Below are 25,275 nucleotides of genomic sequence, written 5' to 3' on the forward strand. Positions count from 1 at the left end.
ATCAATTTTTCAGTGTTACAATTTCAGTCTTGGGGTGGACATACTTCAAATGAAACATTTTATGCCAAACCAATAATTTAAAAGATGGATATTGCAGAAGAAATTTTTTGAAGGGGAAATATGAAGTATAGGCAGACTCTCTAGTATGTTCTTTTTGAATGGGGATAGAGGTTTTTTTTTTAAGGTCATGTTTATCTAGAAATTGTGAACTCCCTGCCTGAGGATGTGGTGATGGCTGCCAACTTGGAAGACTCTAAGAGGGGAGTGGACATGTTCATGGAGGGAGAGGGCTATTCATGGCTACTAGTAAAAATGGATACTAGTCATGATGCACACCTATCCTCTCCAGGATTAGAGGGGCATGCCTATTATATTAGGTGCTTTGGAACACAGGAAGGATAATGCTGCTGCAGTTGTCTTGCTTGTGGGCTTCCTAGAGGCACCTGCCAACTTGGAAGGCTTTAAGAGGGGAGTGGACATGTTCATGGAGGAGAGGGCTATTCATGGCTACTAGTAAAAATTGATACTAGTAGGGTTGCCAGGTCTCTCTTCACTACTGGCGGGAGGTTTTTGGGATGGAGCCTGAGCAGGGCGGGGTTTGGATACTAGTCATGATGCATACCTATTCTCTCCAGTACCAGAGAAGCATGCCTATTATATTAGGTGCTTTGGAACACAGGCAGGATAATGCTGCTGCAGTCGTCTTGTTTGTGGGCTTCCTAGAAGCACCTGGTTGGCTACTGTTTGAATAGACTGCTGGACTTGATGGGCCTTGGTCTGATCCAGCATGGCTTTTCTTATGTTCTCTCTCTCTCTCACCCCCCCCCATCTCTCTGTAATTCTTACAATGGCTCTGAAAGTCCTATTTGCATTATTAATCACCAATTGATAGTGGGGGTGGAGCTGAGGTTGAAAAACAGTGGCTTGCAAAAGACCAACTAGTGATGTAAGATCTGGATTGGGGACTTCTGGTTTATCAGGCGGTGTCTACAATGGGTCCCTCTAACAGTTAGAACAAATACTTTGACTTTTAAAAAATTCTTTGGCAAGAAACACCCTCAATTTCTGTGCAATTTTGGCATGAAGAGATGTTACTTCTATGGTGTCAAGGGACTAGCATCTGAATGCACTCTGTGACCTTGTTCCACCTTTCCCTTCTAGCTTTGACCACCTACACTTACAAAAATGGCCTCTTCGCTGAAGCGACTCAAGGCACCTTATCACATCTCGACCTGAGTGCAGAATATAAATCCATTCTTAATATGCAAGGATTCAGGTAAAGATTTTCCTTTCTTGAACATTTCAGTAGAACAAGCCATGTGCCATGTGGAGGAAATCCAGTTTCAGCGAGCTACATTGTATACTTGGTGTCGCCTCTCAAATGATACGCTTCTGACTGCTTGCTACTAAGTAGTCAGAATTTAGTTTGGCCTTGGTTGAATTCTGTAGATTTCCAGATCTTCTCATTATTTAGCAGGGAAGAAATTAACCTGGGTGTTGTTTCCCCCCCCCCCCCCGTGCAGTCAATCTTTCACTTTATATTTTAATCATTATTGATAGCACTATATTTTAGGCTCTTACATATAATAAAAAAGTTGATTGCTCAGTGGTGCAATCCTATTCAGCATTTTTTTTTGAGGGGGGGTGCCATCAAGTCACAGCTGAGTTTTGGCGACCCTGTAGGGTTTGCAAGGCAGAGATCTTCAGAGGTGGTTTTGCCATTGCCTGCCTCTGCAAAATGACCCTTGTAATCCTTGGAGGTTGCCCATCCAAATACTTACCAGGGCCGACCCTGCTTAGCTTCTGAGATCTGACAAGATCAGGCTAGCTTGGAGCTATCCAGGTCAGCATTACACCCTTCTAATTCATTGACTTCAGTACTTAGAAGGGTATAACTCAGATTGCATTATTAATCACTCTGTTTTCACCTTCTGGATTTTTAGTGTTCATGGCCATTGCCACTGTATGTAAGGCCAGTGGGAGGGAATAGCCATAGATGAAGGATTATCTGAGGGAGTGTCTCTTCTCTGTGCCTGAGATATGGAAATATGCCTTTGTAGTGGGTACCATCGCCATCTGAGGAGAGACTGGTCACACTGAAACAGGACCTTTTTATGGTGGCTCTTGAATCACAGAGTCTCTCCCAAAATAAATTGACCAGATTTGCTTACTTGGCCCCTTTAAGAGGCAACAAAAACTTCCTTTAGGGTGCAGACATGTATGGATTGCTGGTTTGATTACTTCCTTTTGCCACACGTTGATCTTTCAAGGTCGTTCTGTTTTAAATTTTAATAAATATATTATTATTTAATATTATTTCATTTCACCAGAGATACAAGCCTTTGGGGGGCGGGCGGGCTTGAGACAAAAGTAGGCTAAAATCAATAAACAAACATCAAATAATGCTATATTCTACGGCTGCGTGAACACTTGCCAGTTTGTCTCACTTCTCACCCAGCAGGGGCGATCAGGCAGCCAATTAATCGATAAGCTGCTTATCTGTTCCCAATATGTTTATTCATATGTATTCTGGGAAAATTTTGCTCTATACCCAACAAAGTTTGTTGAGATACAGCAAATGATAGGCAGCGATCAGAAGCCCTGCCGATTTCTATTCTCTTTTCTCTACCCCAAGCTATTGGCTCAGGCTACAAAGAAAGGGAGAGAAATGAGCTTTCTCATCTCCCTTTTGCAATGCAGAGCTTAAAAGCATTGCATCTGTCACTGCCTAGTTGGGAAGAAAGGGAAGAGCTCCCTTTTTCAACTTCACTGTGTAGCTCTTTTGCTGAGGGTCCCACTTAGATAAGAAACGGACTCCCAGCTCTTCCCCCAATCAGCTGGGAGTTGGCTTCTGTTCAACATACAGCTGCGTACTTGGTCAGCAGCTGTTCAATTTGTTTAATGCAATACAAACTGATCCCTGATCAGCTCAAAATGGGTTGACGAAGATAAGTTTGTCTGCAGAAGAGGTTGGCTGAGAACCTCACGTCATCCCAACTGTGTTCTAAGGCTGAGCCCTGAGTGAGTGAAGGCCACAGTTGTAACAAACTGAATCCGGTTTCGACTGCTTCATGGAAATGCAGAAAAATCCCACCCAAACATTTTCGGCTCATTTTAATTTCTAATTATGTTCACTCAATAATGCCATGTATTATTTCTAGAGGGGGGGAAAGCAACACTATCACATCTTCTGTGATATCCAGCTACTGAAGAGCAGCCTTGCTTGTCACCATTAGTAATTAATTTACCTTTTCTGTGATTGTTTGTGGTTGCTTTAGCATCCCTTACTACACAGCTTCTCTGGACATCATGAGCCCAACCTTCACTGATGCCCAAGTGCGTTACGAAGGACATCACTCAGGAATTTATTCTTCAGTGTCTTCCTCTTCCGCTGGTACCCTCGGTTTTGTTGTCGACAGGGACGCCGATATCATCAGTGGAAAACTTTTCTATCGAACTCAGGTAGGTCAGGTTGAAATTATCATGTGGGTTTTCATTGTTTAAATTATCATTTACTTTTTACTAGACCAGTGCTCCTCCAGGTTTGAGGGATGGCTGGAGAAGGACAAGTGTATTACAGGGGCTTTCATGAAGTTGTTGTTAACTGAACCTTGCAACCCCATATCAAGGGCATGTGAACAGGGAGTCCAGCCTCCATTGTGGTCAGGAAAACCCATCTCCTGGCAAAGCCTTTCTTTCTCCTATATAATGACTGCTCTGCTTCTCTAGTGCTTCTCCTTACCACCCTGCCTCAGTTGCACAGACAAGTCTTAGGCAGTCCTGCAGAGGTCTAAAGCTGGATCTTCTAACATCCTTTGTACCTTATTCCCATATTTTGGCCTAATAAAAGTCATTTGCTGTGACTGCAGATGATTTAGAAGCCACCAAAATTCTTTTCTGTCCACCTATATTTGTTTGCTTAGTTTGAAAAAAAAATGTAACCTGCCTCATTCAAAAGGCTTAGGCAGATAAATTGACATAGAATACATGAGAAAATATGCGTGCATGTTTGTGTGCATGGGAAGTAGGGTGGCAGCACTAGTGTAAAGTGGAATTCACTTCCTTGCAGTATTATATCAAATGCTCCCTGTCATGTGTGGAAGGGCATCTTCTGTGATTAGAAAGGCACCTTTTGACCCAAGACCCCTGGTTTGGACCCAGCCAATTTAATTTAACTGAATGAAGAAGAAGAAGAGTTGGTTTTTATATGCTGACTTTCTCTACCACTTAAGGGAGACTCAAACCGGCTTACAATCACCTTCCCTTCCCCTCCCCACAACAAACACCCTGTGAGGTAGGTGGGGCTGAGAGAGCTCTTACAGAGCTGTATGCCCAAGGTCACCCAGTTGGCTTTGTGTGTAGGAGTGGGGAAACAAATCCAGTTTACCAGATTAGCCTCTGCCGCTCAGATGGAGGAATGGGAAATCAAACCTGGTTCTCCAGATCAGAGTCCACCGCTCCAAACCACCTCTCTTAACCACTACATCACGCTGGTGTAAGTGTAAGTATATTCCAGTTTAAACCCTATTAGCACACAAATATCACTGGGGGGAAAACCCCAGGAAAGGAAATCACTTCCAACTCATGGCGACCCTATGAATCAGTGTCCTCCAAAACATACTATCCTTAACAGCCTTGCTCAGATCTTGCAAACTGAGGGCCTGGCCCCTGGCTTCCTTTAAAGAGCCAATCCATCTCTTGTTGGGTCTTCCTCTTTTCCTGCTGCCTTCAACTTTTCCTGGCATGATTGTCTTTTCCAGTGATTCTTGTCCCAGGAAATAGCCCTTTCTAAATGTACTTTACATTTTCAGTCTAACCCTCAGAATGACATTGACATCGTGAAAAGTGAGATATCGTTCGGAAAACCCGATGTGATCCAAGTCAGAACCAACTGGGAAGAAGATGGTGTCAAGGACTTGCTCCTCGGTTTAAAAGAGAAGGTACCCAAAATGGTCGCTGCAGCGTACAACACCGTTAACAAGTATCATCGCCAGAACATGGGGATGGACATCAACACTGCTGGCCTCAAGCTGAAGGAGAAACTGAGAACCAGCGTCGATGGGGCTTTCCGAGAAACTGTAAAAAGTATCGATAAACTCGAGCACCGACTTCATGCTGCCACCAAACAGGCCGCTGCGAAATATGACTACCTAAGGATGAAAACCGCAAAACTGTATCAAGAAACATCAGATCAAGCTGCCCAGCTGGACTATGACAAAATGAGAACCACGGTTTTGGATATCATCATGGATATAATACAGGAATACCAGGAAAGGATGAAGCGTCTTATCGACTCTGCCATTGAATTTTTGAAGGTGACCAAGTTCCAGATGCCAGGGCTGGCTGAGAAGCACACCGGCGAAGAACTGTATCTGATGGCCACTGCAAAATTAGCAAAAGTGACAGACCTCTGCATTTCAAAGGTCCAAGAACAATTTGATGCTTTGATTAAGTATGTCAATGAGCTAGAGATTGAAATTCCAGCTTCCAGCACAATAATCAGAGGTGGTGATATACTTAACGAAGTTAAAATATTTCTAACTCACATACAAAAGAAAGCCAGTCAGATATTTGTCGGACTTCAAGAGATCGACTTTGCGGAAAAGTTAAGAGAGCTGAAAGGATTAGTTCAACAAGTCTTCCAAAAGGCAGAAGAGCTTATCAGGAATTTACAGTCCCAAAACTATGAATATATTATTGTCCAGACAAAATTAGTATTCACAGATGCCTTAGAAAAGCTGAAGAGCTTTGCAGAGGATATAAACTACTTGCTCCCTCGCTATGTTAACATCATCCAGAATACCTTGCAGAGCGTCATCTCAAAACTAGAAGAATTTCTGCAATATTTGAAGGACCTGCGGCAGAAATACTTGGATCCAAGTGTAGGCGAGTGGTCTGTCAAATACTACGAACTGGAAGACAAAGTGATAGGTTGGCTGAAGAGCCTTCTTGGTGCTGTAGCGGAGTGGCATGCCACATATATTGGTGATGCTGCTGACTTCGTGTCACGTGTCACAGATCGAGTGCGAGAATTTGTGGCACACCACGGAAATGTCACTGAGCTCTCAGAATCTGCTCGTGACAAGATCCTGAATTGGTCAGAGGTCGCTAAGAGAAGTGCTGCTGAACAAAACCGGGAGGTCAAAGCAAAGCTACAGGAGGCCTATGAGAGCTTTAGTGTGTCGTCTGAAAGACTGATTGCCGAAACAAAAAAATTGATCAACCTGATGATAGAAAATTACACCGCTTTCCTCCAGTACCTCAAAGAGCTTCTTGACCAGTTTGAGCAATCAACAGCTGACGCTCTGAGGCCCTATGTAATTGTTCGACAAGGAGAACTCAGAATTGACATCCCAAAGCCATTTGATTTGCAGTCCCTTAACATAATGCCCCGGTTCAGTGAGGAAGAGTTCAGGAAAAAAGTTGAATTGGCACACAAACTGATTCGGCAAGGCGTTGATCAAAGCAGCAAACAATGGGAAGAACTGCAAAGATTCATTGCCCAGCAGACCAAGGAAAATGTACAGAGGCCTGCCCAATCTTGAACACCCAAACAGAAGGTAAAGATTGTGCAAGTTCTTATCTTGCCATATTTAAAGCCAACAACAACTGTCCATTTCTATTTTTTGTGGGGGAACATCAAAAAGCTATTCTCTGAATTGGTATTTGTAAATGAAAAGTGAAGAAATCTGCTGGTTAGCCTAATGCTCTGCAAAAGCCAATAAATGAAATCTTCATGACATTCCAGTGTCCTTTATTAAAAAAAAAAACCTGCTTTCTTTCAGGTCATAGATCGTGATGCAGTCTTGGTTAGAGCAAATGGAAGGGCTGGATTCAGAGAATACAGGATCATTCCGCTGTTGGGCAATATATTTTGTAAAGAGTCTCAGTCTGAGTTCATAACCATGCAGATTAAGAAGCAGCCTAGAATGTGAAGGTCATCCTAGGGCCAGTGAAGACATATCTGTGGATTACAAATAATTTTTAAATGGACAAAGTAGTAAGTGTAGCCTAGCCTTATGCATTGAGTTGGGAGGGAGATAGGTTAGAGAGCAAGAGCTGGGTTGGAATCTGTGCAAGGCACAAACCAACAGAAATGACAAGAGCAAAGATCCTTGCAGTCAAATTAATCCCTCTGCGAGGAAAACAGAATGCTATCTTTTCAGCCAGAAATTAGTCTCTAGCCAAAAATAAATCAAGAATCAACCGTTTTGTTTTCTTTCTCAATGAAGTCAGTATTTTCCAACTTTCTCAAGAGTTTCCCTCCCTTCTTTCTCTTGTCACTGTCAACTATTTCCTTTTGATCCAACCCAAGGTCAAACCAAGGGCGAGGTTGTCACTTCCTTGTTCTGAAGGATTCTCTTCTGTGAATGTGTTTCCTGTGCCGGTGTTGTCTGGCTAGTGGAATGGTCAACAAGTGCAGTTCCTCTTGCTATTGGAGAAAATAGCAGGACAATCTACCCTCTCCCAAGCTTTTCTCTTCTGCTCAGCTACTGAAGTCACATGAGCCCAGCTTGGACCAGATGTTGACAATCTGATAGAAAAGGCTTTGATGAGATAGATATTCCATCTTTGTGACTGAAAGCAAAATATCTCATCTTACTAATTTATTTGGTTTTATATTAAGCTGTTAGGATGCTATGTACATACTAGGAAAAGGACCTGTAGGGTTCAAAATAATGGGCTTTCCCCATTTCTTTATCAAAATAAACTCATTTTGCAATGTTAGTGGTCATTTTGTATGCATGGGTCTTTTAATTAAACTGTTCATTCTGGGAGCTTCTGCATTTATTTTTTCCTTATTTCGTTCATTGGTGGCCTAGGGTTTGTTCTGTTGAGGGTGCTTTGCATTGTGTGTGTTTTATTCTCCTTTTCTTTGACATTTTGTTTTGCATTAGGTATAGATTAGGTTCTTTGCCAGGCGAGTTTGCAAATATTTTAAAAAACATTTCCTGTGTGTCATTCCACCAGCTTTTCTTTTTTGGTGGTGGTGGGGGGGATCTTTTTGTTTGAAGTTCATGGCTAGACAAAATAACCAAAAGTACTTGGGGACAGCCAAAGCCACCAAAAAAGTTCTCCAACTCCAATTTTTAAATATTTTCATCCCACTTTTCATATGGAAAAATGTCACCTGTATCAACTCTGATCAAACAAAAATTGAGTGCACAGTGCCATTAGCAAGCACTGAACATAAACGGACACTGACTTGGATCCTGCGGTACATCCAGGGTTGCCCACCTTCAGAGGGAGCCTGGAGTTCTCCTGGAATTACAACTGATCTCCAGACTACAGAGATCAGTTCTCCTGGAGAAAATGGCTGCTTTGGAGGGTGGACTCTATGGCATCATGCCCTGCTGAGGTCCCTCCCCTCCCCAAACCCTGCCCTCCCTGGGCTCCACCCCCACATCGCCAAGAATTTTCCTGCCCAAAGTTGTCAATCCTAGGTAAATCTCCCCTGATGGGAATAATTTCTGTGTTGGGCAGTTGGGCAGAAAGTTGGGCAGACCAGTCCTGAAGGGGGAAGGGGTGAATCGGCTTAGGAGCCAGCGTGACCCCTGTGCCAATGTTAATGCCACATGAAGCATGAAAATGGGCACTAACTCCGGAGCAGGGCCAGTTACGCCTGTGCTGGGGAGCTGTGCAGCAGCACCATGCTTGGGCACCGAAGCGGCTGCAGCGGCAGTGTATTTCCGCCACGAGGGCTTGCGGCAATGCCAAAGGGGGCATTCCCAGGGGCAGGGCTGACTTTAGTCAGCTCCCTAAGCCCTTTTGCCCCGGGAACGCCCCCTTTGCACCTGCAAAAATCATGGCATAGCCCCATGAAAATCTATGGAGCTCTATGGGGGTATTTATTTAATTATTTCTACTGTGCCACTGCATGCCATTCAGGAGGTGGCATGGCTGCACTGGCCCCGGATACTCCTTCGGACTGTGTATCTTATTAGCATCTTACTGGAGTTGAACCTTGTAGGAAATGCATCAGTGCAGACATTGGTGCTCTTGGCATTCCTTCCGTCAGAAGGAAACCATAATGTTTTTGCATTTGCTCTAAGTTCCGCATCATTATCAAGGACAAAATCAAGTCCAGTGTATAAAACACGTAGTTGTTGTTGTTTTTCTATAGCAGCACCACACTTTTTACACACAGTTCATACAATCTAACCTAAGAAACCTTGGCTGTGCGTGGAAGTTCTCAGGTGAAACGCTCCGAATTGGTCAGACGGTGGCACTGTGTGCAAAGTTCCAGCAAGGACATCCTATGCTCATTAAAGGGTGCATTATTGTTTCGGGCATTGTCCTGTTCTCATTCTCTGCTCTGATTTCCCCTTGGTTACCTGGTTGGAAACTGTACCCCCTGATAATTCATACACACACACACATGAACAGCCGCTAACAAACGTTGCTAAGTGAGAGATTGCCACCTGTTAAGAATCTATGGTTTGGGGGGGGGATTCACTGAAGTGTGGTGTTTTCCCACACTAGTATTTTAAAAGGTTATAGATCATGTGTGCATAATAGGCAGAACATTAGGTCACTTGTCTCACTTACAACAATAATCCATTTTGATATGGGTCAGGTTGACACAAAGAATCTACCCAGACCAGGTCTATTGATGAAACTGATCCCCTTTTCCACCAAACTAATGAAATTTTCAACTAATGGGTACTTAAGTTAATAAAGTGTGCCACACATCTGCTAGGAGCCATTTGTAAAATAAACCTCTGGGAGTTCAGCTCTGAGATCACTGATATAGCATTTGAGGGGCATCCCACCGGGACACAGCATGGTATCAAATTAAAGAAAGCAACACAATAAATGTGTGAGAAATAACATTAGTTCATAAACAGGGAGCGAGAGAAGAGGCCTTTCTTTTAAAATAGCATTAGTGCCATTGGGTGTTCATAAAAACTCACTAATGAATTGTCAGGCTGCGTCCTTATTCCCCCATGGAAAGCAATGGCAGGATTTGGCCCACTGAGTTATCTGGTACAAAACCTACCCAAAGAGATTTTTTTTTAACATAAAAAAATTAAAATCCCTCTAAATGTTGGCAGAATTTTCCTTCCTTGTTACACAATTATTGTACAACAGAGATACAAGGAAACAAAAAAGATAGCACAGAAAAAGAAAGTGGTTTTTTGTAGTTAAATGCTTAGTCTTTATTGTTCCTTATAAAAATCACTTCAAGGCATTTTCTTGCAAGCCAAAATTTATTTTCACAGTACGAGATTCAAAATTCTAAATACAAAATATTTTCAGTTTATTCCTCCCTCTGCAAGCAAAATTCGTTAAAACCTACCTATATTACTATCAATGAGTGGACAATACCTATGTCTCATCATAAATTAATCTTCTGAAGCACTGCTTTAATAGTTTATTGTGGTAGACACGCAGGCAAGCAATACAGCATGTTATCAGTGGCTTGGGCAGAATTATTTACAACAATTGGATTTGACCGCATTGGGATTAGAAAAGGCAACAATCCAACATATATTCTAAATTTAATTCCCCCCCCCCCAAGATTAAAATAAGGAATGAAATATCTAGAGCGATGATCAGTACATTATACTTTATGTTCGAATATCTCTTGAAACAGCTTGTTAAGCTATGCAGCGAGGAGTCGAACTAGGCCTGAACAAAAGCAAACCTTTATCTCCCCGCTCCTTGAACCACCACAAAATTTAGAGACAGTAGGGTTGCCAACGCCAGCTTGGAAAATTCCTGGAGATTTGGGATCTGTGTTGGGGGTGAGCAGACTCTGGGAACAGCAGGAAGCTCAGCAGGGATGTGATGCCATAGAGTCGACCCTTTAGAGCTGCTACATCCTCCAGAGGAAAAGATCTCTCTAATCCAGGAGCACATCAGTCCCCATCTGGATGCTGGTAACCTTCAGTGCACCTGCTGCTCGCAAATAACACTGTATCATGACTACATCCTTCCTGGGAAGCGTCCCACTGGCTATTAAAGAATAGTACCAAAATGCTGGACTAGATGACCCTTGCCTTGACTCTAGGGTTGCCAACTTCCAGGTGGTAGTTGGAGATCTCCTGGGATTACAACTCATCACCAAGCAACAGAGATCAGTTCACTTGGAGAAAATGTCCACTTTGGAAGGTGGGCTCTATGGCATTGTACCTTCCCTTCCCCTCCCCTCCCTAAACCCTGCCCTCCTAAGGTTCCACCCCCAAAATCTCCAGGTATTTCCCAACTCAGAGCTGGCAACCCTACTTGGCTCTATTTTTTAAAAAACAAATCTGAACTGCCAAGAAGTATTCTTGCCAACCTCTAGGTGGGGCCTGGAGATCTTCCAGAATTACAACATCCCTAGACTAAAGAGATCGGTTCTGCTGGAGAAAATAGGGTGGATTCTACAGCACTTTACCATGCTGAGATCCTCCCTGCCCCAAGACCCATCCTACCCAGGCTCCGCCCCCAAATCTCCAGCAATGTCCCAACCAATGAGGGTTGATATAGAAATCGCTAGCTGTGAAATGCCTTCATTACTTGCCTTCAGTCTTATCTCCACAGGCACACTTCTCCTTTGTATTGGCATTAAGCTTTTTCTAGGGAGTTGGGCTGGCTTTTGACAGGAATGCTGAAGTCTGTACTATCAGAAGTGGAACAACCTCAATCCACAGCCCCGCTATGAGTAAGGGACTGATTAAAAATTAAATCGCGTCCACTGTCCAAGGATCGATGCTGTACCTTCCTCAAAGTATGGGAAGTTGTAGGAAGGATGGGGAGGCTTGTAATGCTCAGAGACGGCTGTGTTCAGCTGCACAGAAGACAAAACAGCACGGAGGAAGAAGAGGGAAAAAAGCAGCATCCCCATTTTATAAAGTTGTTGTTGATGCCTTTCTTTCTAACCTTTGGTCTAAGGATGGTGGTTAAAAAGACAGTCTGACGACAACGGTAGTTCTTAGGTCTACAAAGTCCCAAGGGCAGCAGATTCCCAGAGCAAAAGCCCTAAGTAAAGAAGCCCGAGAAGACTTCAGGCACAGAATCTGACAATACAGATGTAGGTTGCATGGGCAGGAATCGATTTTCAAAAAATTAAACTTGGCAAGTTCTTTTTCATCAGTACCAAGAGCCAAGGCAAGGGTCATCTAGTCCAGCATTTTGGCACAAGGATCATTTTAGTCCTGTGTATACACCAACTTGCTTTGGCGTGCCTCTTCTCCAAAGGAGTTGGACAGAAAGACTTCTATAATAAGCAGCAGTAAATATTATTGAGTAATAAGAGGAAGGCCATTTATGCAGGGTCAGTTTTGATGCTCGCTCAAAGCTCTTTTTTTAAATGTGACCTTTAAAATGCCTATTCATGGTCCCGATGCAAAAGGAGAAATTCCACCCACCCCCACTCACCTGATCCTTCATTCCTGTTTGCATAGCCATTAGCAACTGCTGTGTGCATAGCTAACGCACGGCTGTAATTTTGCATGGTTCCTTGAGGGGTCACATCCCTGTTGAGCTTCCTCCTGTTCCCAGACTCTGCTCACCCCAACACTGATCCCAAATCCCGAGGAATTTTCCAAGCTGGAGTTGGCAACCCTACTGTCTCTAAGTTCTGTGGTGGTTCAAGGAGTGGGGAGATAAGTGTTTGCTTGTGCCCATTCCTAGTTCTTCAGGGCAAAGGCGGAGCAAACACAAAAGACTATGTTAAAGGCACTCTTAACAAATGCAAAGCTGGTATGTGCCAGCTTCACAGTCACTTCCTAAATGACAGTTCAGTGTGAAAAACTCACAAAAATATGCGGGGCACTTCAGCCTGGAACGCGCTGCTAATTACCAAGCATAAATGGCTGAAGGCATTACTTAATCCACGGTAGTTCATGAATGCAATAATGACAATCTCAATCTTATTCTCCAGTTTTACAATGGTGTTGCACCCTCTTCACTCCATCGGCCCAACAGTGATATTTTTGTTTTATTTAATGTTTTGAGATGATTGGGCAGATTGCAGAGTGCAGAGGTTTGAATCCTCACTGTTCCACGGAAGCTGACTAGGTGATCTCAAGTCAGTCATGCACTCTCAGCCTAGCCTACCTCACAGGGTTGTGGTGAGGTTAAAAGGGGGGAGGAGAACAACATCAACTGCTTTGGGTGCCTTGGAGAGAAAAACAGGGTATAAATGAAGCAAATAAATAAACAAGGTCACTGTACTTTTCAGCAGGCAAGAATACCGAGTACTGCCGTCCTATGAAACAGTGAAGGATTTGCTCAGAATGCATATGAAACCGATCCTATATCCCCTGAACCTTACAGAAGGAAAACAATGTGATCCCTCACCTTATCTGATAATATTTGGGTAAGCTTATTTCATACCAGGGCAAGGTATAACAACAACAACAATTTTATACCCCTCCCTCCCCTGGCAATTCAGGTTCAGGGCAGCTAACAACTTATCAAAATACATCATATAAGCACAGTTAACACCAGCTAAAAACAACCTAAGCATGATTTAGTCATTTTATTATATGCTTTATAACATTTCTCCTGGACACAAAGCAGGATGAAACAGATAACCAACCTACTCCAAGGTGAGAGCATTCTGGGGTAGTCTAGTCATTTCTGGGGGCTTGCTGCCTATAAGTAAGTGGGTATTTAGTGTGTTCTCCCATTACAGAAAACTGCTCTGGTCCAGGCATAAGACTGGCCTAACTCTTTGGCTCATTTTTACATTTCCAGCATTTGTTCATATAAGGAAGACTTTGCCTGAACTTCGGCATTTTCCTGCAATACGCAAATAATTTCCTCTCCTTGCCCATTTCCTTTATTAATACAATCTTGCTATGGCAATCATCAATATTTTGCCATTGTCAGTATAGAACAGAGGTCATTCAAAACCTCTGACTCCGTTTGACCAGAGCAGTCTATATTCTATAAATTTCTTCAGCAGTTAGTTAACCATTGGTTTATTATGTCTTTGTGAATGAGTAGGTGATGGAGTGATCAAAGAGGCCTAAACATGCCCAAACAATTGTCGCTTGACAGATCCAAAGTACCACCCATACCCAGTCCTTGGAGGGAGGGGGATGTATTTATTACTATTTGGAGATTCTGCCATTACTCAGTCTTGAGATTTGTGTTCATGAAGGGATGTATGCTTTAATCTTTAAAAAGGTAAAGGTCCCCTGTGCAAGCACCGGGTCATTCCTGACCCATGGGGTGATGTCACATCCCTACGTTTCCTTTGCAGACTTTGTTTACGGGGTAGTTTGCCAGTGCCTTCCCCAATCATCTTCTCTTTACCCCCAGCAAGCTGGGTGGTGTACTTTTCAATAACATCCAGAAACTCAAGTACGTGCCATCATCTGAAAACTGGAATTGGCCACTTGGTGATTTATCCTTAATGATTATGAGGACTGCACTCATTGCCATGTGAACCTGTGCCCATACCACATAGCTCTTCTCACATCTGGCATGTTCTTGTGGGCGAAATCTACTTCAGAAGGAGAGCCAAGGACTGGAAGGGGGGAGACTCCTCTCTTTTTGAGGTTCTCTTTTTATTTCAGCCCATCAGTGCTGGACCACAGCTAGATGGACAAGCAGAGTTGAAATATGAGTCCCAGCAGTATTGGTATTGGAGTGGGCTGGAACGCCAGGGCAGAAAGTCAGTCCAAGCTGAAATTTATTGCAGTGCCTGAATCAAGACATCACATTTTCGGTAGGCATTGTCTTATTACTGTATTCAGCAAAAGGATACCACCACTTCCTAAATAAAGTATTTTTGCTGATTTTAACACCTGCATATAGGAGGTCAGTTTATAGATCAGCAATTTACAGATCACTGGGCCGTGGCTCAGCGGTAGAGTATCTGCTTGGCATGCAGAAGGTCCCAGGTTCAATCCCTGGCATCTACAGTTAAAGGAACTAGGCAGGAAGATGATGTAAAAGACCTCTACCTGAGACCTTGGAGAGCCGCTGCCTGTCTTGGTAGACAATACTGACTTTGATGGACCAAGGGTCTGATTCAGTATAAGGCAGTTTCATGTGTTCTTGTGTTCTTCATAGAGACACTCATGTATCCAAGAAGATTCAACATTGGATCAAACAGAATCTAATAGTTTATTATTTTAACAAGAATTTAATATTTTCCCAATACACTTGTATAGTCATACAATGCCACCATTCACAAACAAATAAACCGGTCTTTTCCACAGCACCGACAAAGGCCATCCTTGGTTCTAAACAACTCCCCCTTCCTGACTGCTGGGGTTGAACTAGATGACCCTGAGGTCCCTTCCAGCTAGGGTTGCCAGGTCCCTCTTCGCCAATGGTGGGAGACTGGGGCGGAGCCTGAGGAGGGTGGGGTTTGGGGAGGGGAGGGACTTCAATGCCATAGAGGCCAATTGCCAAAGTGGCCATTTTCTCCAAGGGAACTGATCTCTATCGGCTGGAGATCAGTTGTAATAGCAGGAGATTTCCAGCTAGTACCTGGAGGCTGGCAACCCTACTTCCAACTCTATGATTCTGTGATTTCCATTTGTACAATAACTTGAGGTTACTAACTCAAGGAAGTTCATCATAGCAACAACATCATTTAACACCTTGTGAGATACTTTGAAAATATAATCCTGCTGGAAGTTTTGTGGAACTAACAAATGTTTCCTTTCCATCTATTTCTGAGACTGAAATATCTATTACTGAGCTCAGCTGACAGCCTAATTTCATAAATTTTGGTTGGTCATTGGGACTTGGTGTTCCAAACCAACCAGAAGTGTGGGTACGTGTCCCATTTCTCATTGAGAATTAATCACAGGATATAATCATATGATGACTATGCAGCAAGTTTAATTGCTTTATTGAAACATTAAGATCTTTCTTTTTTAAAGAAAAAATATGATGTGGCTAGCAACTATTAAGAAATACTTACAAAATTTAAAATAAGAGCTCATAAAAGTAATCAACATAAATTTCCAAGCACCAATCAAGTTAATTTTAAAAAATCTGGTAATATGAGAAACTGTGAGCATTGATAACATCTGTTCCCACTCACGTCCCCTTGAGGACAAGAGGGGTGTTATATATTTTTTATCTCTGGACTTCCCTCGAGCCATTTCTTATCATCTTACCAAGCAGGACGTGTCCATGATTTTCTGGTGGCTTATCACCAGAGTACGTAGTTAATAAATATGGATATGTGAATTTACGTTCACATGCTCAGCTTTAATACAACTCCACATTCTCGGTGTGCCACCGCTGTTCAAAGGAATGTCTGTACTTTAAAGAATGCTGCCGGGTTGTATGTCCACAAAAGGGCATGAGCTGGATCCAGCAGAGAAGCACTGAAGGAAAAACTTTTCACTAAACACTGCCCTGTTTGTGCACTCATGGTTTTGATAGACCCTGAGAACTCTCTCAAAGGGGAGAGTGGAGAGCACCATGATGGCCCGTCAACCAGTGGCCGTTTTTCTTTCAAAATCTGTAGCAGCACCAGGAAACGTGGCTTCCTGCGAAGCTACTAATGAGATGTCGGGATAAGCTTTCCAGGACTAACATGCTAGTGGTGAACAATAATATAGTGTGTGAAAATCACAAGAGGATGAGAATTTGGATCCTCCTCACTTGGACTGTATTCGCAGGTCAAGAAGCTTATCAGAGATTTCTCAATGAGAAGAGTAGGTAAGGCATGCATACTATCCTCAAAGACAACTTGACTACCATTATTGATTTTTCCCTGGCAAGGCTGGCATTGTCAGGTTCCCCCTCTCCACCGGCAGGAGGTTTTTGGGGTGGGGCTGGGGTGAAGTTCCTGCATGTGTGGCCATACGCGACGCAATTTTGTCGCTTCCAGGTTTACCCTGGAAGCGCCGCATCGTGATGGGATGTTTTAGCACTCAACGCCCCCCAAATGCTAGCTAAAGCATCCCATTGTGATGTGGCGCCTCCGGGGGGGTGGTAAACCCAGAAATGTCATAATTGCATCAGACGCAGCCACGTCCGTACGATCGCCATTCCGAGGAGCTCGGAGGAATCCCAGGAACCTGGCAACCCTAGGCAATGGACAGCTGCAGAAGAATGTTGCAGAGGGCATTCTCACTTCTGGGCAACCCTGAGACTCAGCAGAACTGGCTACCACCTTGTTCGAAGTATTTGTGTGCCTTACACTATTCTCTAGAATCTACAATAGGCAGACAAGTCAATGCTGAAAAGATTCCCTGAAGGAAGACATTTTGAAAACAACATATAGGCCTTTTATGCATGGGGTGTTTCCATCGCGAACACCCCGCAACTACTTCATTACGCATGTGTTTTTCAACCTTTAGAAATCACTTCACTCTCTCCCCGGGTTTTCCCTGCATTTTCTGGATGCTGTTTCACCAGATTAGAACCCGCCACTACACCACGCTAGCGGAAAGAAGGGGAAAGAAGCTGAGGTAGAGTTAAACTGTTGAATTATGTATTTTATTTAAAGAATATGCTTAAAGAATATATTTAAAGAATATGCTTTCATTCTAGACACAGGTGAATTCTCAGAAGTGAGTACAAATACTTTTGGCCTGGCCCATACTATTCAGCTGTTGCTGTCACTGACGAATAGATGGAGAACTTCTCTAAAGAAATTAAAGAAAGGAAGAATAATTTTGTGCTGGATAAATGGGAGGCAGGGCATGTTCTGCAAGCAGGCCAAACTGTGATAGTTCTCCATCAGGGCTCCTGGCTTGCGCGCCAGCCCCTATCCAGCCAGTGTGCATGGCGGGGGGGGGAGAGGAAAGAAGGCCCCTGGCTTGCGTGCCAGCCCTGATTCTGCCCCAGTGCATTGTGAGAGAGAGGAGTGCTCCTGGCTTGCGCGCCGGCCCCTATCCAGCCAGTGTGCATGGCGGGGGGGGGGGAAGGAAAGAAGGCCCCTGGCTTGCGCACCGGCCCCGATCCAGCCAGTGTGCATGGCGGGTGGGGGAGAGGAAAGAAGGCCCCTGGCTTGCGCCAGGCAACCCGACCCACAAATAGAGTTGCCAATCTCCAGGCACAAGCTGGAGATCTTCTGCTATTACAAGCGATCTCCAGCCAACAGAGATCAGTTCCCCTGGAGAAAATGACTGCTCTGGCAATTGGATTCTATGGCACTGAAGTCCCGCCCCATCCCAAACCCTTCCCTCCCCAGGCTCTGTCCAAAAAAAAAACAACCCGCCGGTGGTAAAGAGGGTCCTGGCAACCTCAGGCTTTGTGTGGAGGAGTGGGGAAACAAAGCAGGGAGAGAGGGAAGGCATGAAAGGAAGGAAAGAAGAAGGCTTCCCCTCCTTCCCCTCCACACATAGACACGCACACACGCGATGGCGGGGAAGCCTTCTGGGTCTGCCCCCCCAGCACACACACACTCTCACCGGACAGGCCGCACTAGCAGGCTGCAGCATGGAGAACCCACGAGAGAGCCCACCCCCCTCCACACTTTTACACACACCTCCAGCTCTAACACGATGCCCAGCTCCAAGAAGCCATTATGGCTTTCTTGGTGCTTCTCCATGCTGCCGGCCCATGAAGGAAGGAGGAGGGAAGGAGGGAAGAGGGCAGGGAGGAAGGGGGAAGGCGGTCATGTGACCTGATTGCTTGATGCTATTGGCTAGACTTCCCCAGCAATCAAGCGGGTCTTTTGAAACAAAGGAAAGAAATGATGATAATCGCCCAACGCTGACCAAGCCTGATGCAGTGGAACGCTGTCAGAAGACTGAGTAAGGAAGCACCACCTGTTGGCCGCCGCAAAAATCGCCTCAAAAGGGGTGGTGTCCTCAACAAAGCACGAAACTCCCCAGCCAATCGCCATTCTTGGGGGAGGAGAAAGTAGACATCACGGGCAGGGGCAGCGGAACCGAAGCAAACAATTCTTCATGGGCCTCAGAGCCACAAAACGCGCACCAACAGGAAAGAACGGCTCAAAAGTGGTTTGATGTGCCACGCTTATAATGCGGCTTTAATTGCTCAATCTGAAAAAATCCGGAGCTGCAATGTAAAACCAAAAATTTGCACCGACACAAATCAGATTCGAAACCGCAGCAAATCTCCGTGAAAAATGCCCCATAGTCTTTTGCCCTTCAGTCAGTATTCATCGAATATCATTTGGTTCCCAGTTCTCACAGATGAGTTATCTCCTGGAAAGAGTTTCTTTTTAAAGGATAAAGCTGTATTGGAGAATAGCTACATTATCATTTGTGTAAAGGATTTTGTAATAAACAGGGAATATCAAGGACAAATGAGAAATAAAACAGCAAAGAGCCCCCCTGTAGTGTTGCTCCTTAAGTGATTAATGAGAGTTAAGGAATTCACCAATAGATTCTCCAAGCAACTAAGCATCGCTTCAGTGGAATGTAGTCAAGGTTGCATTTGTATAAAGAAATCCCAACTGTTCTGGAGCACCCAAGATTGGTAAGTGCTGATTTGGGTGAAGATTTACACACCATTTTGTTAAAATGGGTTTTTTTTGGGGGGGGGTCACAATTTCTCAGATCAACATAATGGTTACTTGGTCATAGTTTTGGTTAGCAGATAAATTTCTTTGAGGTGAGACACGAGCTCTCGCCAATCAGAAAAATATTGTTACAAAGGAAAGTTGGAACCTTGGTTTCCTCCTCTAGGTCTTCAATCATATGTGTGCAACCTTTTTTTTTACAAGAGGATCCACTTAGACACAGCTAGGATTGAGTCCAGTAGTACCTAAGAGTCTAAAAAGGGTTTTGGGGTCATATACCTTGTTTGTCTCTATGGTGCTACTGGACTCGAATCTTGCTCTTCTAATGCGGCCCACCATGGCTACCCTCTGAAATATTCAGATTCAGTAGGATCAAAATTGCAACCGCGTGGTAAATAGGGTTGCCAGGTCCCTCTTCGCTACCAGTGGGAGGTTTTGGGGGTAGAGCCTGAGCAGGGCAGCGTTTGGGGAGGGGAGGGACTTCAATGCCATAGAGTCCAATTGCCAAAACAGCCATTTTCTCCAGGTGAACTGATCACTATCGGCTGGAGATCAGTTGTAATAGCAGGAGATCGCCAGCTAGTACCTGGAGGTTGGCAACCCTAGACACACTGAAAAATTCTTCATAGAATTCTTCAAAATTCTATACAGACGCTTTCTTCTTACATTTTAAAATCTGGGTTTTATGCATTTAATCCATACATTTTTATAAATTTGTTTCCCTTTTTTGTCTGTAGCCAAAAAGATGTGTGTCATTTCCATAAAAGTTTGACATTATGAGATGGTAATTTCTTAATAGACTGTCACAAAAATAACATCAGATTCCTAGAAATAGCTACCTCGCTTAACATGCTGGAATCCACATCTTATAAACAATTCTGAGAGGGACTACGATATGTATTGGGGTTTGGATGGAATGTCCTAGGAGGAAAAAACTGTGTTTAGTCTGGCAAAGATTCACTTGAGAAGTAGCTTTATAAGGGTATATACAATACAGACAACTCAAATCTGGAGAGAAGACAGAAGTATTGGACAAACTAATTTCTTCAAATACTGTAAGATGATTAAAGCAAAAAAAAAAAAAAAAAAGACAACCAGATCTCCCTCTAATGGATAGCTGCTGGCTTTGCATAGCTTTTCAGTCCTTTAAAAATAACCATGAGAACTGGAGAACAATTAGTAGAACAAATATTTATTCTTGCAAAAAGCATATTGAATAGATTTGAGCGCAGGAAGCAAATAATTATTAGGATCAAAATTGGCTAATGTTCTCCTGATGCTATTTCTAAAACAATTTGAGTTTTGTTATTGGTGTGTGTGTTTAATGTATTGGTTTGAATCTTGTTAAATGCTGTTTGGACTAGATTTAATGAGATTATTATTGTTGGCATTAATGGCTCTGCAGTGTCCATAAACAATACTTCTGAACCCTTCCATGCTAGCAACAACCATATGGTGTCCACCAATCTTTCTGTCTTTTCTGTGGTGCACTCACAGCATACTTTTCATTCTTGGTTTCCTTTCTGGAATGTATCACTTACAAATTTCCTCTGTTTCGTTGTCTTCTTAGCTGTCATCATGCAAGTTAATATTTAAGTATAAATGAATAGTCTCCTAGTAGACTGATGCACACAACCTGTTAACAACTCGGTGGCATGATAAGGGTGTGCAACAGCAGCCAAGGAAGCCAGGAATATTCAAAGTTCCTGGTGGCCATGAATTCTGCTGCACAAGGTTGTAGCAACTATGTAGGCTTGAACATCAACGCCAGTGGTGATCAGGCAGCCAATTAATTAAGGGGCTGTTTGCCACCTGTTTGAGTATTCGCTGTAACAGGCTACTTGCAGTCATCAGAAGCCAACTCCCAGCTGGTGAAGGATCATCTCAGCTTCTGATCTCCTGATGGGAAAATGTTCTGAATCAGGAAAGGTTTTTTTTTTTGGGGGGGGGGAATCAGATTGCTTCTCAGCTCCAAGGTTTCTTGGAAGAGACTGGTTTTCTGGGCCCATTTCAATCTGGCTTTAGGCCAGGATTTGGAACAGAGGCTGCTTTGGTTGCCTTGGTTGATGACCTCTTCCAAGAACTAGACAAGGGGAGTGTGACCCTCCTAGTTCCACTGAATCTCTCATTGGCCTTTGATACCATCGATCATGGTATTCTACTGGGCCACCTTTTGGCACTGGGACTAAGGGGCACTGTGTTATTTTGGTTCACAGCCTGAGGGGTCAGTCTCAGAAGGTGGTGCTGGGGGACTCCTCGTCCCCATGGCTGTTGACTGTGGGGTTCCTCAGTGTTTGGTCTTATCCCCCCATGCTTTTTAATATCAATCTGAAGCTACTGGAAGAGGTTGTCAGCAGTGTCACCAATATGCAGATGACACACAGTTCTGCCTTTCTTTTCCACCTAATTCTGAGAGTGCTATTGATGTTCTGAACTGGTGCTTTAGGGTTGCTGAAGTGGCCATTTTCAATTCCCAAAGTGGCCATTTTCTCCAGGTGAACTGATCTCTATCAGCTGGAGATCAGTTATAATAGCAGGAGATCTCCCGCTAGTACCTGGAGGTTGGTAACCCTAATATTCAGTGTATAGTCAATGTGCACACTATATGAAAAAGGCATACATATACCATATACTCACTGATAATGTAGTATGTGACAGAGTCCAGGCAGCCAGAATATTGGATAAAGAGAAATTGTTACATTTATTTGGTAGCTTGCAGAGTTGCCAAGAAAATTAAGACATGAAGCTTTACCCCTCACTGCAATGCTACAAAAACTCTACCTGTTGAATTTCTGCATGTCACAAAAGGGTTAAAAATCCAGGAGCCCTGCGAAATAGAAAGGTGGCAGCCCTATTCAAGGAGGAAACCCATTGACTGAGATAAGCAAAAGCATCTTCTAACTGAAGTTTACAGATTGGTCCATTTCCTGTTTAAAAATGTTCCATTTATCTGTTAGCAACCTAAATATTTAGTGTGTCAAACTCCTATCCCCTTTTGTTTCCAGTTACGGTAATTAAACCCTTGAATGATGTTTCCAGAACAAAGGTCATGCCTTCATAGAATGCCTCCATATTGAAGGAACTGCCGTCCTTGTTTGGAGTCCAAAATAACAAAATATGAATCAGTTGGTTCAGAATGACTTCCTTTGCAATATCCCACAGAGATGCAATTAAGTGTAACTCTACACAAGGCTTAGTCACAGAGATCTAAAGGAATTCTTGACCACTTCAGACCAACAAAAGGAACTGCCAGATTGGTGTGATAGAATATACTGGCAATTTGCTAAAAGGGGATTCTTTGACAAAGATGTATATTTCAATGACAAGATATAGCTCGTTCTACACTGAAAGACTTTGCGGGAACTAGTATAGCAAGCACAGGCAAGGCTAAGGGTATCTGACCGGTCACTGGTCCTATTCTTTCACTTCTAGAGAGAAATAGCACTCTCCCCTAATTGGTGCTTAGGACTAGGAGTTAAGAATAGGGCTGTTGGGAAAAAAAATCGGTAAAATTCAGATTCAGCAAAATTCGGCCCGTTTTTATTCGGGAAATGCCGAAGTCCGAACTCCCCCTATTCGAATCCGTGGAATTCAGCATGAAATTCCACATTCCTGAATACATTCGGCTGAATAAAGCTGGCAGCTCGGATCTGTTTAAAGAGCCACCCCCCCTCTTCTCGGGGCTCCAAGGAAGGCGGGCGGGTGGGTCTTTAAACTGATCCGGCTGCCAACCTTGGCAATTGGACTCTATGGCGTTGAAGTCCCTCCCCTCTCCAAAGCCTGCCCTCCTCAGGCTCTGCACCCAAAATATTCCGCCGGTGGTGAAGAGGGACCTGGCAACCCTAGATAATAGCTAGACATAAAGGTATGTCCAACCTTTCTATGTGAAACAAGCCCATCTAGCATCTTCCTGTAGTAGGGTTGCCAGGTCCCTCTTTGCCATGGGCAGGAGGTTTTGGGGGAAGAGCCTGAGGAGGGTGGGGTTTGGGGAGGGGGAGGGACTTCAATGCCATAAAGTCCAATTGCCAAGGTGGCCATTTTCTCCAGGGGAACTGATCTCTATTGGCTGGAGATCAGTTATAACAGTGAGAGATCTCCAGCTAGTACCTGGAGGTTGGCAACCTTATCCTGTAGTCTTTTTAAAAAATATATAACCTAATGCCCAAAGTTAAATAAATACATTTCTTCATCCTCCCTCATCTCAACCTCAAGCTTAAACACATACTTAAAAAAAAAAGACCTCATAAATTACAAAGAAGGTTTTAAAAACAAAACAAAAGGCCAAGTCCTGGCCTGCTACACTTTCAAGCACAGGGTGAAACTGTCCTTTGCTGACGGAGGCAATTTTTTTTTATATAAAACCTCTGCTTTCGTGCCTCTGAAATCTGTAGAGGAATACCCCCGTTCATGACACAGGCCTTTCTTTTACAAGACCTGGCAAGACACAAGAGAGCCCGCGAGGCTTTAAAGTGGAGACGTTCGGCATCTTTCGTTTATGTTGTCATCTGTTAGGAAAGAAACGCTAGTCAGTAGTTTTCAAATGAACCTACTGAACCCCAGGGAATGACGGCGTTTTTATAAGCTTCCATACAAGACTGGTGATTCACTTCATTTGGCTTTCCAGTGTCCCCTCACTGAGAATTAGCTTGCTTTATGCTTACACAAATCATGTTGTTTCTTCTTTAATGAGCAGTGAGGGAAATAGCAGCGATCTTGCTTACTCATGCGCTCAGAATTTTACACTGCAGGCACCCATCTTGGTGATGTTAACCGGGGGGGGGGGGAGATTCTGTATGTCAAGAGGACTTTACCACGGTTTTTAAAACATGAACATACTTCTCCCCTGCAGATAGCCAAAGTCATTACACAAGATAATTTTTCGTCACAGTATGATCCAAATATTTTGTGCAAATATTTGTTAAAGCTTATCTCACAGGACAATCTTACTTTGCCGTCCATGCAAACAAGGAAGGTATACTCATTCATAGACTGAATGAATAGTGCACGGAAGGACTGAAAGCTTGAAAATGTTTCGTATGAAATGGAATTATACCAGATTTCCATTGCACAACGTCCGGTCTCTGCTGCCTAAGTGTTGCATTTTGCATTTTATGTGTATGGACTTGAAATGAACTGAGCAATTGTGCCTAGATTCACTTACTTGTAACACTCTTGCATCGTTATATTGGGTCTATTTTAGACCACTTGTAAAAAATATTTTGTCTATTTGCTCAACTGAGGTTGTGTTAGCGAGAATTCATTCTCAATATATTTTTCTAACAGCAATTTGCATTGTAGTTACCTTATTGGGTGTATTTTTGCTGGTGCCTTTATTTTGAATTGCCAAACCTCCAGGTAGTAGCTGGAGATCTCCCGCTATTACAACTGATCTCCAGCTGATAGAGATCAGTTCACCTGGAGAAAACGGCTGCTTTGGCAATTGAACACTATGGCATTGAAGATCCCTCCCCTCCCCAAACCCTGCCCTCCTCAGGCTCTGCTCCCCAAAACCTCCCGCCGGTGGCGAAGAGGGACCTGGCAACCCTAGTTGGATCCAACCAGCTTTTCCACTGGTGAAAAAGGGAGGAGACATCCCCTTTGACCACCCAAAGGGCTATGCTGGGGATCAAGGGGTCTGCACAAACAAAAGCCATGAAGGACTGCAGCTTTAATGAGGGGGATTGGGTGAGATTGAGCAAAAAAGCTTGCTGGATCCAAACCTGTAATTGCTGAAAGTAGAGTAACCAGGTAAGACTAAATAATACAGGTGGGATGAAACAGATATAGATAACAGGTTAGTTTAGATAAGCTGTTCAAAGATTACCACACAAATGATTACCACACAAAATATCTAGCATTCAAAATCTTGT

The 25,275-nt window shown here is 43.6% G+C and overlaps 1 protein-coding gene across 1 annotated transcript in view; it reads left to right on the plus strand.

Moving 5' to 3' along the window:
• The window catches only part of APOB (apolipoprotein B), a 50,390-nt gene extending 43,845 nt beyond the window's left edge, over positions 1–6,545 (plus strand). Inside the window, exons 27-29 of the mRNA XM_056856893.1 lie at positions 1,162–1,276; positions 3,279–3,462; positions 4,812–6,545. Coding sequence (XP_056712871.1) covers positions 1,162–1,276; positions 3,279–3,462; positions 4,812–6,545 — 2,033 coding nt within the window. The remainder of the gene's footprint in view (positions 1–1,161; positions 1,277–3,278; positions 3,463–4,811) is intronic.
• The last annotated feature ends 18,730 nt before the right edge of the window (positions 6,546–25,275 follow it).

Source organism: Euleptes europaea, chromosome 10 (genome assembly GCF_029931775.1).
Source record: "Euleptes europaea isolate rEulEur1 chromosome 10, rEulEur1.hap1, whole genome shotgun sequence".
Classification (NCBI taxonomy): Eukaryota; Metazoa; Chordata; class Lepidosauria; order Squamata; family Sphaerodactylidae; genus Euleptes; species Euleptes europaea.